Source organism: Arachis stenosperma, chromosome 2 (genome assembly GCF_014773155.1).
Source record: "Arachis stenosperma cultivar V10309 chromosome 2, arast.V10309.gnm1.PFL2, whole genome shotgun sequence".
In the NCBI taxonomy this organism is placed as follows: Eukaryota; Viridiplantae; Streptophyta; class Magnoliopsida; order Fabales; family Fabaceae; genus Arachis; species Arachis stenosperma.
In genome coordinates, this window is record NC_080378.1 from 42,262,925 (window position 1) to 42,274,554 (window position 11,630).

At 33.7% G+C, this 11,630-nt stretch overlaps 2 protein-coding genes across 4 annotated transcripts; one reads left to right on the forward strand and one right to left on the reverse strand.

The window, feature by feature from the left end:
- Window positions 1-453: 453 nt before the first annotated feature.
- LOC130961626 (cysteine-rich receptor-like protein kinase 44) lies at window positions 454-4,587 on the forward strand. Its single transcript, XM_057887595.1, has 7 exons — window positions 454-1,345; window positions 2,008-2,133; window positions 2,520-2,650; window positions 3,178-3,388; window positions 3,486-3,723; window positions 3,816-3,966; window positions 4,130-4,587. The coding sequence occupies exons 1-7, from the start codon at window positions 493-495 to the stop codon at window positions 4,424-4,426; spliced, it is 2,007 nt and encodes a 668-aa protein (XP_057743578.1). The 5' UTR covers window positions 454-492; the 3' UTR covers window positions 4,427-4,587.
- A 350-nt stretch (window positions 4,588-4,937) lies between these two features.
- On the reverse strand, window positions 4,938-10,340 carry LOC130960589 (uncharacterized). 3 transcript variants are annotated; one of them, XM_057886020.1, is made up of 7 exons: window positions 9,774-10,340; window positions 8,938-8,992; window positions 8,724-8,807; window positions 8,506-8,610; window positions 5,799-5,869; window positions 5,636-5,698; window positions 4,938-5,525 (listed from the first exon to the last, which is right to left on the reverse strand). In XM_057886020.1, the coding sequence occupies exons 3-7, from the start codon at window positions 8,785-8,787 to the stop codon at window positions 5,247-5,249; spliced, it is 582 nt and encodes a 193-aa protein (XP_057742003.1). In that variant the 5' UTR covers window positions 8,788-8,807; window positions 8,938-8,992; window positions 9,774-10,340; the 3' UTR covers window positions 4,938-5,246. The 3 variants fall into 3 exon arrangements, with proteins under 3 accessions (XP_057742003.1, XP_057742002.1, XP_057742001.1); XM_057886019.1 differs by lacking the exon at window positions 8,938-8,992; XM_057886018.1 differs by having other exon boundaries at window positions 8,724-8,992; window positions 9,774-10,339.
- Between the last annotated feature and the right edge of the window lie 1,290 nt (window positions 10,341-11,630).

Sequence of the window (11,630 nt, forward strand, 5' to 3'; positions counted from 1 at the left end):
GAGTTATTTGAATTAACAGAATAAAATAAATACGCAACTGTTTTGAGAGACCTTTATAAAAACCAAATTTTAATATGTAAAGGTGAACCCCGTGAATAAACTTTAAATAAATAGACTTCCTTCTCCAAAACCTGGTTGGAGCCAACTTCCAATCACAGAAGATAGACACATGTCAAAAAAATACATGAACAAAAAATATCTACTCTTTTAACTCTATGCAAATTTACATATAAAAAATATTATTTATACACTAAAATCAGTCACTAATATATTTATATATAAATATATGTGTAATTTAATTTATTTTTAATGTGTATTTATATTCTATCATATATTTTATATTAGTGATGGTCTTTGATGACTGATTTTAGTATATTCTTTGCATTATTCTTTACATATGTGCATTATAATTGACCTTAAATTTTTTCCATTAAAGAAACACTTCCCCATCATCCCTTCTTTCGTATCACTTCTTATTCCCAGAACACAACCATGAAGATCTTTCTTTCTTTAAGGACATTGTCCTTTCTTTGTTGCCTTCTCTTCACTGCTAGTAACTTAGCATCTGAATCACACGCTTCAAAAACTTCGCAGGAGTTCCAATATTTCTGTGATGAGCAGAGCATTACCATAGACATCGAAGGCAACTACACAACCAATAGCACCTACCATACCAACCTCAACACTCTTATGTCAAATATTCTCAACAACAAAGAAATTGATTACGGTTTCTACAACGTCTCATACAGCGAGTACCCAAACAGAGTGTACGCCATTGGACTATGTAGAGGAGACATTAAGCCGGAGCAGTGCCGAACTTGCCTAAACCAATCCAGAGCCAATCTCACGGCGGTTTGTCCGAATCGCAAGGTGGCGATCGGGTGGTACAACGACGAACTATGCATGCTGCGATACTCGAATCGCAGCATATTTGACCGGATGGACAATGGACCGGCTTATTACAAGAAAAGCGACAAAAACGCCACGGATTTGAATGAGTTCAATACAAAATTGAACGATTTGTTGAATGGCTTGAAAAGCAAAGCTTCTTCTGGTGACTCTCGGTTAAAATATGCTGTGGGAAACTTTAGTCTTCCCAATTTTGATGATGTTTATGGTCTTGTCCAGTGCACGCCTGATTTGTCTGGAGAAGATTGTGATAACTGCATAGCTCAATCTATTGAAAGAATATCAAAAGATTGTTGTAAGGATAGCATGGGTGGTAGGGTTGTTAGGCCAAGTTGTTTTATGAGATTTGAGACATCGTATCAATTCTATGGGCCGACGGCGTATACGCCACCTTCGCCGCCCACCACCACCTCTGTAACTAACCCGTCTTCACGAGGTATTTACTATCCATAATAAACATAAAAAAAAAGTAAAAGTCCATAAAATGCATTATGTCCAAAGGAGTTGTTCTAGTATGTCATGCTGTGTTGGCTACCATAACTATAGTATTTTAAAAAATATTTTTAAAATTGAAGTAATATTCTTTTATTGTTAAAAAAAAAAGTTTAAGAGCCAACTACAACCTAAGCAAACTTAATTCAATCATTTGTATTTTTAGTTTTAAAATTTAAAAAATTAGGATAGTGAGAGATTTTTTTTCTTTTTTATAACAGACTTCTTGTTTTTCAACTAGTTGATTCTAATTGGTTATCCTCCTAGTTAGTTTCCTAACAAAACTGTATTGTTAAATAACACTTTATAGAAAGTATTATTAAAATATAAAAAAATATTATTTTAATTTTAACAATACATATATAGTCACTTTAATCATGGTAGCATAATTTTACTCTTCTCTTCTGCTGTTAAATACTTGTTCATCAAGATAAATTCACTTTGCTTTCATTCTTTGTTACACTATCCGAACTTCTTATCACTGTATCAAACCCTAGTAGCTTAATGCATTTTTATTATTTTTTGATAAACTTTATTACAAGTATCTAATTAAGAAATTGATGTTAATCTTATGTCCCACTAAGGATTATATATGAAATTTTGCAGGAAAGAGCCACACTTCAGTACTAGTCATCGCCATAACAGTACCTATAGTGGCTGTGATTATGTTCATGTTTATTTTTATCCGCAGCAGGTATCTAAGAAAGAGGAAGCAAAGGAAAAGCAATTCAAGTGAGTTGAAATGTTTAATTTGATCAATGACTTCATTCAATGTTTGATTTAATTCTTAATAGCAATTTTAACATGTAGGACAAATTTTTATTTTTGTTTTTTCTGGGTTTTTCTTCATTATTTTCACTTTTTTATAAGACAGAAAATAAAAAAATTCCGCTTAAAATAGAAAACTTTTTATATATACTTCAACTACCAAACAAAATTATGTGTTGTTTATCTCTAACTCTCTTTTAATTTGTGTTTGAAAAAGCAACTTCTAAACACTGCTTAATACTAAAAAAGTACAATGTATTCTTATAACATAAAAAGACTCACTTTTTTTCTTTCTATCAATTTTGGGAATTACCCGGTTAATTTAAATTGTCATCCATGTCAAACACCAGAGGATGATAACACTGAAGATATGGAGATTGTTGAGTCATTACAATTTAACTTGGAGAGTATACGAGATGCTACAAATGACTTTTCTGATGCTAATAAGCTTGGACAAGGTGGATTTGGGGCTGTTTACAAGGTCAGTTATAGTAGTAATATTAGATAGGTGAATTATCGGATCGCTATGATATGATTGTGGCGGCAATGAAAGTTTGATAAAACACCAAAAAAAAGTTTCAAAACTTAACATCACATTTTTTATTTGATCACACTTTTTTTTTTCAAATTAAAAAGTGTAGCCAAATAGTAAAAAGAATGTGACTTTAACTTTAACTATAATTTTTAAATGTTGCTAAAGTGTCATAACTACTATAATAATAGCCACCACAGAATTTCTTAATGATAAGTTGTTTATGTTTTGTATTCTTAAAACTTGCTATTATATTGTCAAATAATATGATTATCACTTTTGAGTGTGCCTGCATCTTATTTTGAAGAGATGATTTTCTAACTTAGCATACGGAAAATAGTCATCTACAAAATCTATATTTAAAAAAATAAAAAATAACAATATATATATATATATATATATATATATATATATATATATATATTTTCTTGACAAATAATTTCTGGCTATATATATTGTATGTTTTTACTTGTTAGGGTATTCTCACAAATGGACAAGAGATTGCTGTAAAAAGGTTGGCAAGGAGTTCTGGTCAAGGAGACCTAGAATTTAAGAATGAAGTGTTGTTACTGGCTAAGCTTCAACATCGAAATTTAGTTAGCCTACTTGGTTTTTGTTTGGAAGGAAGAGAAAGGTTACTCGTCTATGAATTTGTACCCAATAAAAGTCTTGATTACTTTATATTTGGTAGGTTTAAATACCTCTATTTTTTTCATTTTGGTTTCAAATTAAGTTTAATGAGATCTTTTTAAATTTCATGTGCTTTGAATATATACAAGTGTAGATCCCACCAAGAGAGCAAATTTGGATTGGGAAAGCTGCCACAGAATCATTGGAGGTATTGCTCGAGGTCTTGTCTACCTTCATGAGGATTCTCGATTGCGTATTATTCATCGTGACCTCAAAGCAGCAAATATTCTTTTAGACGAAAAGATGAATCCTAAGATATCAGATTTTGGTACTGCAAAACTATTTGCTACAAGTCAAACTCACTCTAATACAAATAGAATTGTTGGAACTTAGTAAGTATATATTAAAATCTACTTAATTTTACTTTAGTATTAATATCATTAAGCTTACTAATTGACACTATGTTACCTATCTTGTTATGTAGTGGATATATGGCACCTGAATATCAATTTTATGGACTATTTTCAATCAAGTCGGATGTGTATAGTTTTGGTGTATTAGTTCTCGAGATTGTAAGTGGCAAGAAAAGCAGTGGCAATTGTCAGAGTGAGAATCCAGAGACTCTCATGAACTTTGTAAGTCATCACTGTTTTCTCATTATGCCTTCCTTATCTATACTACAGTACCTTTGTATTTTGTACCTTAAGAGTTACCACACAGACCTAATAGCAAGGGCTCGGAAGATTAATCGTTAGCACAAATTAATAAAAGGATACTAATCTGAGAAAATTCTTGCAGGCATGGAGAAATTGGAAGGATGGGACAATTACAAACATTGTAGGTGCCACATTAAGAAATGGTTCCCAGAATGAAATAATGAGATGCATCCACATTGCTTTACTATGTGTTCAAACAAATGAAGCTGATAGACCAACCATGGCTACAGTTTTACTCATGCTTAATAATCATTCGGTCACACTCGCAGTACCTTCAGAACCTGCATTTTTGCTGAATACAGGATCAAACACATCGACAAAAGGACCAGCACAAGAATCAGTCAATGAAGCTTCAATTACTGATCCATATCCTCGCTAGTTTCAAAATACTACGTTTAAAAATTGAAATACATTTTCCTTTAATTTTAGAAAATGCATGTCAACTATGCTATATAGGTTCTATATATGAGTTAATATATTACTTTATCAGACAAAGCTGAAAAATACATAAAGGAAATCACCCCATTCATGAAATTTATTGGTGACTATCTAAGTTGCAACTTTATACCTATTTGAAACTACTACACTTCTCATTTTGTTATCAATTGCTGAATTTAATTTTGATATCAGTGTAAAATAGTTTTATACTTACATCCAATTATATAACGCTATATCAGCAAAAATAATACTTTTCACATTAACTTTGTAGATGATCATTCAAGTAAACATAAAATCAACTGTGTAAAACATTTACACTGTCAATGCATCAAAATTAAACTCATCACTTGTTTTATAACTTGTAGTAGAAACATGGCTGTTTTGAAAATTAACAGGTTGCATAAATTAACATATTGCATGGAAAATGGCTCTAGAAGTTAAAAACACTGAAGTTTAGCAAGAGCATATAGAACTCATAAAAACAAATTAATAAGTATCGCTACACCGAAATCCTCTGCCATTAATGGCATAAATACGTGCATAGCTCATTGAGGAGTTTCCACTAAATTAACTCAGATATGGAGGCTGCTATTGTTTGATCTCAAACATAAGCCAAAATCAAACAATGTATCCCTACCCTAGATGTAAAAGATGCATTTTGATTCTTGCTGATATCATCTTAGTAAGTACATACAACAATTTACGCCAACTCATGCATCTATTTCTCATAACCCCTTACCAGTTACCACACACCATCGAGTTCATGAGAGCTCAACTATCCTTGCTCGTTTTTTGGAATTATTATTTCCCTTTCGTTTTTCATCATCAAGAGATGAAGGCTTTCTACCATCATTTCCAGCATCACCACTTCTGATTCCATCATCCTCGTTATCATCTTCAGCACTGCTTTCATCTGAATCTGTGTCTGTGTCTTTGCCATCAGCGGCCAATGAAATCGCAGGCTGACAACTGGAAATTGCTGATTCAGCAGCAGCCACAGCCTCAGGTGTATTAAGATCCGCAACACCAAGCATCAAATCCTTAAAAAGAAAAAGATTGAGCAAAAAAACCAATGCAATAATCAACTATTTGCAGGTCAGTAGCACGAATCATACATAGAAGATATGACACGGATTGAACAATGAATTACCATTTCAATAACTTTGGATTCATTTCCAGTGAGATCTTCAATATTGTAACTCTCAGGATGATCCTACAAATTTTCAAAACATAGCAACAAGAAAATAGATAGGAGAACAAAGGGAGAAAATGGTTAATAAAAATATGGCTTCAATCAGAACTCAAATTTGAACCTTCGCATCAAGTTCCAGCCGCTTATTTGCTTCTGACATTACTCCTAAGAAATCTTTAACCTTCCCTAAAACTGCATCAATACAAAATTAAAAAAAAAAGAGTCATGTTAGGTTAAAAATATTGCAGCTCAATTTTGTGATTCCATCTTAGGGCTATGCTCTACTTAAAGTACTAGTTCAGTGATTACAACTATAATATTCACTTGTACTAAGTATTAACTAGGTAGTTTCATTTGAACACCAAATTCAGCAGTGAAATATTGTGAAAAAGAAAATCATTATCATGTATATCAACAATAAAAGCATTCAGTTATCTTCTACTGATAACATCAACAACTAATTAATTAAGAACAAGGGACTAACCCCATACTAGAAATGTAGAACAGTAAAACAACAAAACATGTGAACAAGCAGAGAAAATCTAATCAAGAAAATCACACAGACCAATGAAACAGATTTTGCCATCAAATATTTAGGTTCTTATTTCATTGCCATCACTCAAATATAAGATCACAAACTTTGATTTCCCAGCCAAAACTAGTTCACTTCTAAGTTATAACAATAGCTTGGAATATGCTGACAATCCTTTTGGCATTGCACTTGAAAGCGCCAACTAACAACACAAATCAAACCAAAATTAAGAATAAGACCACATCAAAGTCAGACACTGATACGAAGTGAAGGATAAACAAAAAGATAAACACTGAAATTGAATAAAAAGATAAATTGAAATTAAAATAGAAAACAAAAGAATAGGTTGAAATTGAATACAAAGAGAATTACGCTACTTTTTATCCAATTTTTCGATGCAACAACAAAAGGATTCTCTCAACTTAACTTGTCAACACCATAATTTGGGAATTGAATCGAAGGGAATCACTCAATCTTCTATCCAATTTTCCGATGCAACAAGAAAGTGACTCACTCGACCTCACTTATCTCTAATGGGTGCCATGACTATTTGAGTATTGATCTCCTGCTTCTAATAGTGCAAGTCTGACCCCTTTGTTGTCTGTGTAACCTCCAGCATCTCCCTATTCTTACTTTTAGTATCTAGTCCTCTTGGCACAATGGTTGCGTTTGTTTATACGCACGGAACATTGAAGATACAGAGATACAAATTATGTTTGATAGACAAAACATAGACAGAGACAATGTGTGTAGGGACACTAAATTAGTGTATTTTGCGTCCTTTCTGTCAAGGACACAGAAACACTAACGAGAGAATTTATTTTTCATTTTTTCTTTCAATATTTCTACCAAATTTTCAAAATTATGTTTTTCATCATCATATTTTTCTTCCTAAATTTTTGTATGGAAAAAATAAGAGTAAATTAGACTTTTATATTTTGTTCTAGTTTATCACCAAACAAAATACAAGAACATTAATCTTTGTGTCTCTGTCCATTGTGTCTTGTTCTCAATGTTCTGTCTTATCTTGTTCTGTTCTCAGAACCAAACGCAGCAAAAGTGATGAATATTGGGTTGTGTTTTCCTTCCAACCTCCCATTGTGAACCATACCAACGGTAATATTTGTCATTCACAGTTTTTGCCAGTTATATGCTATTTATGGCCTCTTTGAAAGACAATGACTGCTCAACCAAGTCGCTTCCCTAGGTTCCTGACCTCCTTACTGGCCCAAGCAGTTCCGGATAGTCCCAGCAGGTCCCCAACAGTCCCAGCTACCCCTTGCACAACTCCAGAAGTCGCAACAGGCCCCTGCACATCTTCAGCAGTTCTTGCTGGCCCTGACATGTTTCCAGCAGATACAGATGGCCTTTCTTTAGTCTTCATATTATATTTCCACGAGTATTATTGTAAAAAGCTTAGAGCTTAGTAACTTTAGCTTGAGGGTGAGTCTTAGAGAAGAAGTTTATCCTTAAATATCTCATAATATCAAATAATATCTTCTATAGGTTATTTATGTTCTAAGCTTGATAAATATTATCTATATGCTCAAGCTTGTGGGGAAGTGATGAAAGGAAAAGGAGAGGGCGAGAGTCAAAATGGAGAGAATGCGAGGATAAGAGTTTGTTAGTTCACAGCTGTCAAATAAACATGATGATAGAGCAAAGTAATAAATTTCAGAGCAATTGACACAATTAGTAATAATCTTTCTCTCATTTGTCTAATTACTCTAATATTTCCAGCTGAATAGCCAGGAATAACATAATCAAATTCAAAATCTAAAAAAGATAAAGCATTCACAATTTCAGAACAATATCATCTGATTCCATACTGCACAATGTTTCAAAAGAAAATTTCATCAGGTAGAATATGGACTAATCTCAACTACTAATGAAAAGGTCGCATAGATCTACCAATCATTCACTTTTACTCAATTATATGATTTACTAACAATGGGAGATAACTATTAAACAATTAAAACTACCAATAATCAAATATTTCATTGAGATCTTTAGTTATTTCTACCTTCAATAATAATAATAGTAGATAATAATCATGGCTAACAATCTAAACACCCCCACTAAGAAAACTACTACTACTACTACTACTACTACTACTTAAATTCAAAACCCAACATGAATAATGAAATACTTAAATAAATAAATACGACAAGAATAATAACAGCCAAGTGTTATTAAACAAAAATGAACTTAATTATTAGCATAGGTCCTACTTCCACCGTAAATAAATAAATAAAATTTAAAAATATAAGAACTTGGGATGAATTTGAAATAGTACGTTGGCTTTTGGGAATAGGAGAAGTAAGAGGAGTGCCATTAGGGGGAAGTATCTTAGTTTGAGTGCATTGTTCTCTTTTGCCGTTACAAACAAGAAGTGTGGATTCTGCATAAAAGTGAAAAAAAAAAAAAAATCAAACTTCAACAATAAGAAATCTAAAGCAAAATATATATAAAATAAATAAAAAAGAAGAAAGAAAAGGGAGAAAAAAAATAGACCTAAAGATGAGAGGGGTGTGGCCTTGTGTTCCAAGTGAAGAAGCTCCTTGCTCCTTTCTGCCATGGAGACTCTGGCAGTTATGGCTTGTGGGCAAAACAAAGGTTCATGGTGAGACAAACACAAAGAAAATAACGAAAAGAGTAAAACCAACAATCCAACATGGTCCCTGCACCATCCCCCATTTTGCATAACTTCCCAGTCCCCACACCGTACCCTTGACGAGTGACGGGTACCAATTCCTCGCCCAATCCCGGATCAGAGTGGATATCTATGGATTTTCAAAGAAAAATTAAAAAAAAAGGGACTTAAATATTCTTCAACCATATTACAAGCATAATCTTCATTGTCGTCAAGACTTAATCGAAATAAACATTGTCTTTATCCATAATTCAACATAGTTTAAATAGTAATAAACAGAGTTTCAGAAGACAAATTGTCATACCTAAGAAATAGACAAATTCATGTCAAAAAGTACACAATCTACCCTTAACTAGTCTAATACAACATAATGCATATGCTAAAAAATAACAATCAAACTAAACCTAGCTGCCAACAGTTCATAAAAAGGTTAAGTATACTTTTTGTCCTGAAGTTTGTCAAAACTTTCAAAAATAATACTAAATTTTATTTTGTTTCAATTTTGTCTAAAAGTTCAGTTTGCATCAAATTACCCCAACAGCTAAATTTTCAAGAAATTTATGACCAATTTAGCAATAATGTTTGACAATTAGGGGCCAGTTGCTTGTGTGAAAAGGTTACTTAAGAAATCGTTGCTGAATTAATCCTAAATTTCTTAAAAGATTAGCTTCCTGGTACATTTCATGCAAATCAAAAACTTCTAGGAGAAAATTGAAATAAAATAAAAGTTAAGGATATTTTTCAACCTTTTGACATACTTCAAGACAAAAATATACTTGACCCTTGAAAAAATACCTAACCTAAACCAAAATCACAGCTAAACTTGTATCAAAAAGACCCAACCTAAACCTAAAATCACATTATATCATCAAGAAAAAGAAAAAAGAGCAGAGGTAATGGCAACGGCCTACCTGCTGGCTGCAGATGGACCATAAATTGGCCACGGAAAGGGAGGGGCAACGCAGTGGGATCGTGACGGACTGACGGCGACAGAGGAAGGCACGGCGAGTCGGCAAGACGCGGAGGCTCAGAGGAAGAGGCGAGGCAACAAACCGAGTGGTGAGAGGCGATGTCGAGGGACAGTGGAGACGAGGCAGTGGCGACGAGGAGGTCTGAAAGGCGAGGTAGAGACGCAGAGTGAGTGTGAGTGGATGAGAGAGTAAGGTTGCGAGAACTGAACCGGTCAAGTGACGGGTTCAAAGGTTTGTCCAACAGTGGCAAAAAGACGCTGGCGGCAGCGACGCGGGCAAGCGGGAAGAGACGCTTGCAGCAGCCAAAGGGGGAGAGACGGGAGCGGCGACGCAAGAGGTGAACGGCGTAGGAGATGTGGAGAACAGAGAAACAATGCCGGCGGTGGTGCCTCTGCTGGAGTTGGTAGAGAGAAAAGGGGAAGGAAGGGGAGAAGAGGAAGGCGGCGGCAGCGGGGGTTAATGATTTAGGGTGATTTTTAACCTTTGAAGTTTAAACATGTAAGCTTGAAAAGACAAGTTGTTCTCTCACGATTCAAAATTGGTGAATTTTAACGTACCTTTTATTCTGGTATACAGGGGTGTTCATGGATTGGTTAAAACCGGGTTTAATGTGATCTAAACTCGATCTAAAATATACACTGAGTCTATTTGTTAGATCTGAATTCGGTTTTAGACTCGATGAAATCTACACACTTTTGGGCCACGATTATATTGAATAAAAATCGGATGAACATCGGGCCGTTAACATTACCTTCTTGTAAACTAGCATGTGAAAATATCCAAATTTTTAAGACTCCAACTCATAGTTATCAGAACCGAACCGACAATCAACCTGGTCATATGACCGGGTCACCGGGTTTCTGGTTCAACCGATAGGTCACTAGTTCACCCGGTTAACCCGGTCATAATCTAAAAAAATATAACATTATATACATGAAATTAAAATTATGTATTGAAAATTAAAATGTAAGTCTTTACAAACATAATAACAATAATCAAATATTAATTTTTAGACATAACTAATAATGTAAAAAGAGATAATAAACTAGTTTCTAATATAAATTTAGAGCATCAGAAAGACACAAACAGATTTGGAGTTTCATGTATATATTTATAGGACAAATTTAGAGTTTGATCAATATTTTTCTCATTTTAATTTGCATCTATATCTTCCATAAGAAACATTGCATTATGCAGAACATCACAAATAGAGAAAGAAGAGTTTGAAGCTTCAAGAAATTAGTGAACTGAATTAACTTCATCTTATACACACTTCTTAGAGGGATGCAAGAGTTATATTTATAACAGAGTTAGAAAAAGAGAGAAAGATCAGAGATCAGAAACAAATTCAACACAACAACAACAAGGATCAGTAACAAATTCAACTCAACTCAATTATCCAGCAACAACCACATTTATGATATATTCAGCATCAAATTCTACTTCTAGAATTCTAGCAACAAATTCTACTTTCAGGCAGCAACAAAACCTTAAACTATGATAACTTTCAAGTAGCAACAAAAAAACTTCAATTCTCCAAATATGATTTACAGCAAATTAACATTAGCTAAATCATAATTTTAGCAACAAACTCAAATTTTGAACAATAAATTCAAGATGTACTAACAATTTACAGCAATAAAATTGAAAAAGGAATAACAGGGCTGAAGCTGAAACTCACAGAGACAGAGAGACGAAGCAAGCGTTGATGGAAGACCTGGGTCGAAGCTGAAACCCTAAACCCAGACTCAGGGCCGAGGAAGCGTTGATGGCCGAAGCAGGAAGGCGAGCTTACGA

Bases quoted from the DNA above. Each gene is read 5' to 3' on its own strand.
- LOC130960589 (XM_057886018.1), bottom strand. From the start codon at position 8,913: ATGCAAAATGGGGGATGGTGCAGGGACCATGTTGGATTGTTGGTTTTA. The intron at 8,611-8,723 runs GTCTATTTTTTT...ACTTTTATGCAG, and splicing joins CACACCCCTCTCATCTTTAG to AATCCACACTTCTTGTTTGT. The intron at 5,699-5,798 runs GTTCAAATTTGA...GAAAATTTGTAG, and splicing joins GGCTGGAACTTGATGCGAAG to GATCATCCTGAGAGTTACAA.
- LOC130961626 (XM_057887595.1), top strand. From the start codon at position 493: ATGAAGATCTTTCTTTCTTTAAGGACATTGTCCTTTCTTTGTTGCCTT. The intron at 1,346-2,007 runs GTATTTACTATC...GAAATTTTGCAG, and splicing joins AACTAACCCGTCTTCACGAG to GAAAGAGCCACACTTCAGTA. The intron at 3,389-3,485 runs GTAGGTTTAAAT...ATACAAGTGTAG, and splicing joins TCTTGATTACTTTATATTTG to ATCCCACCAAGAGAGCAAAT.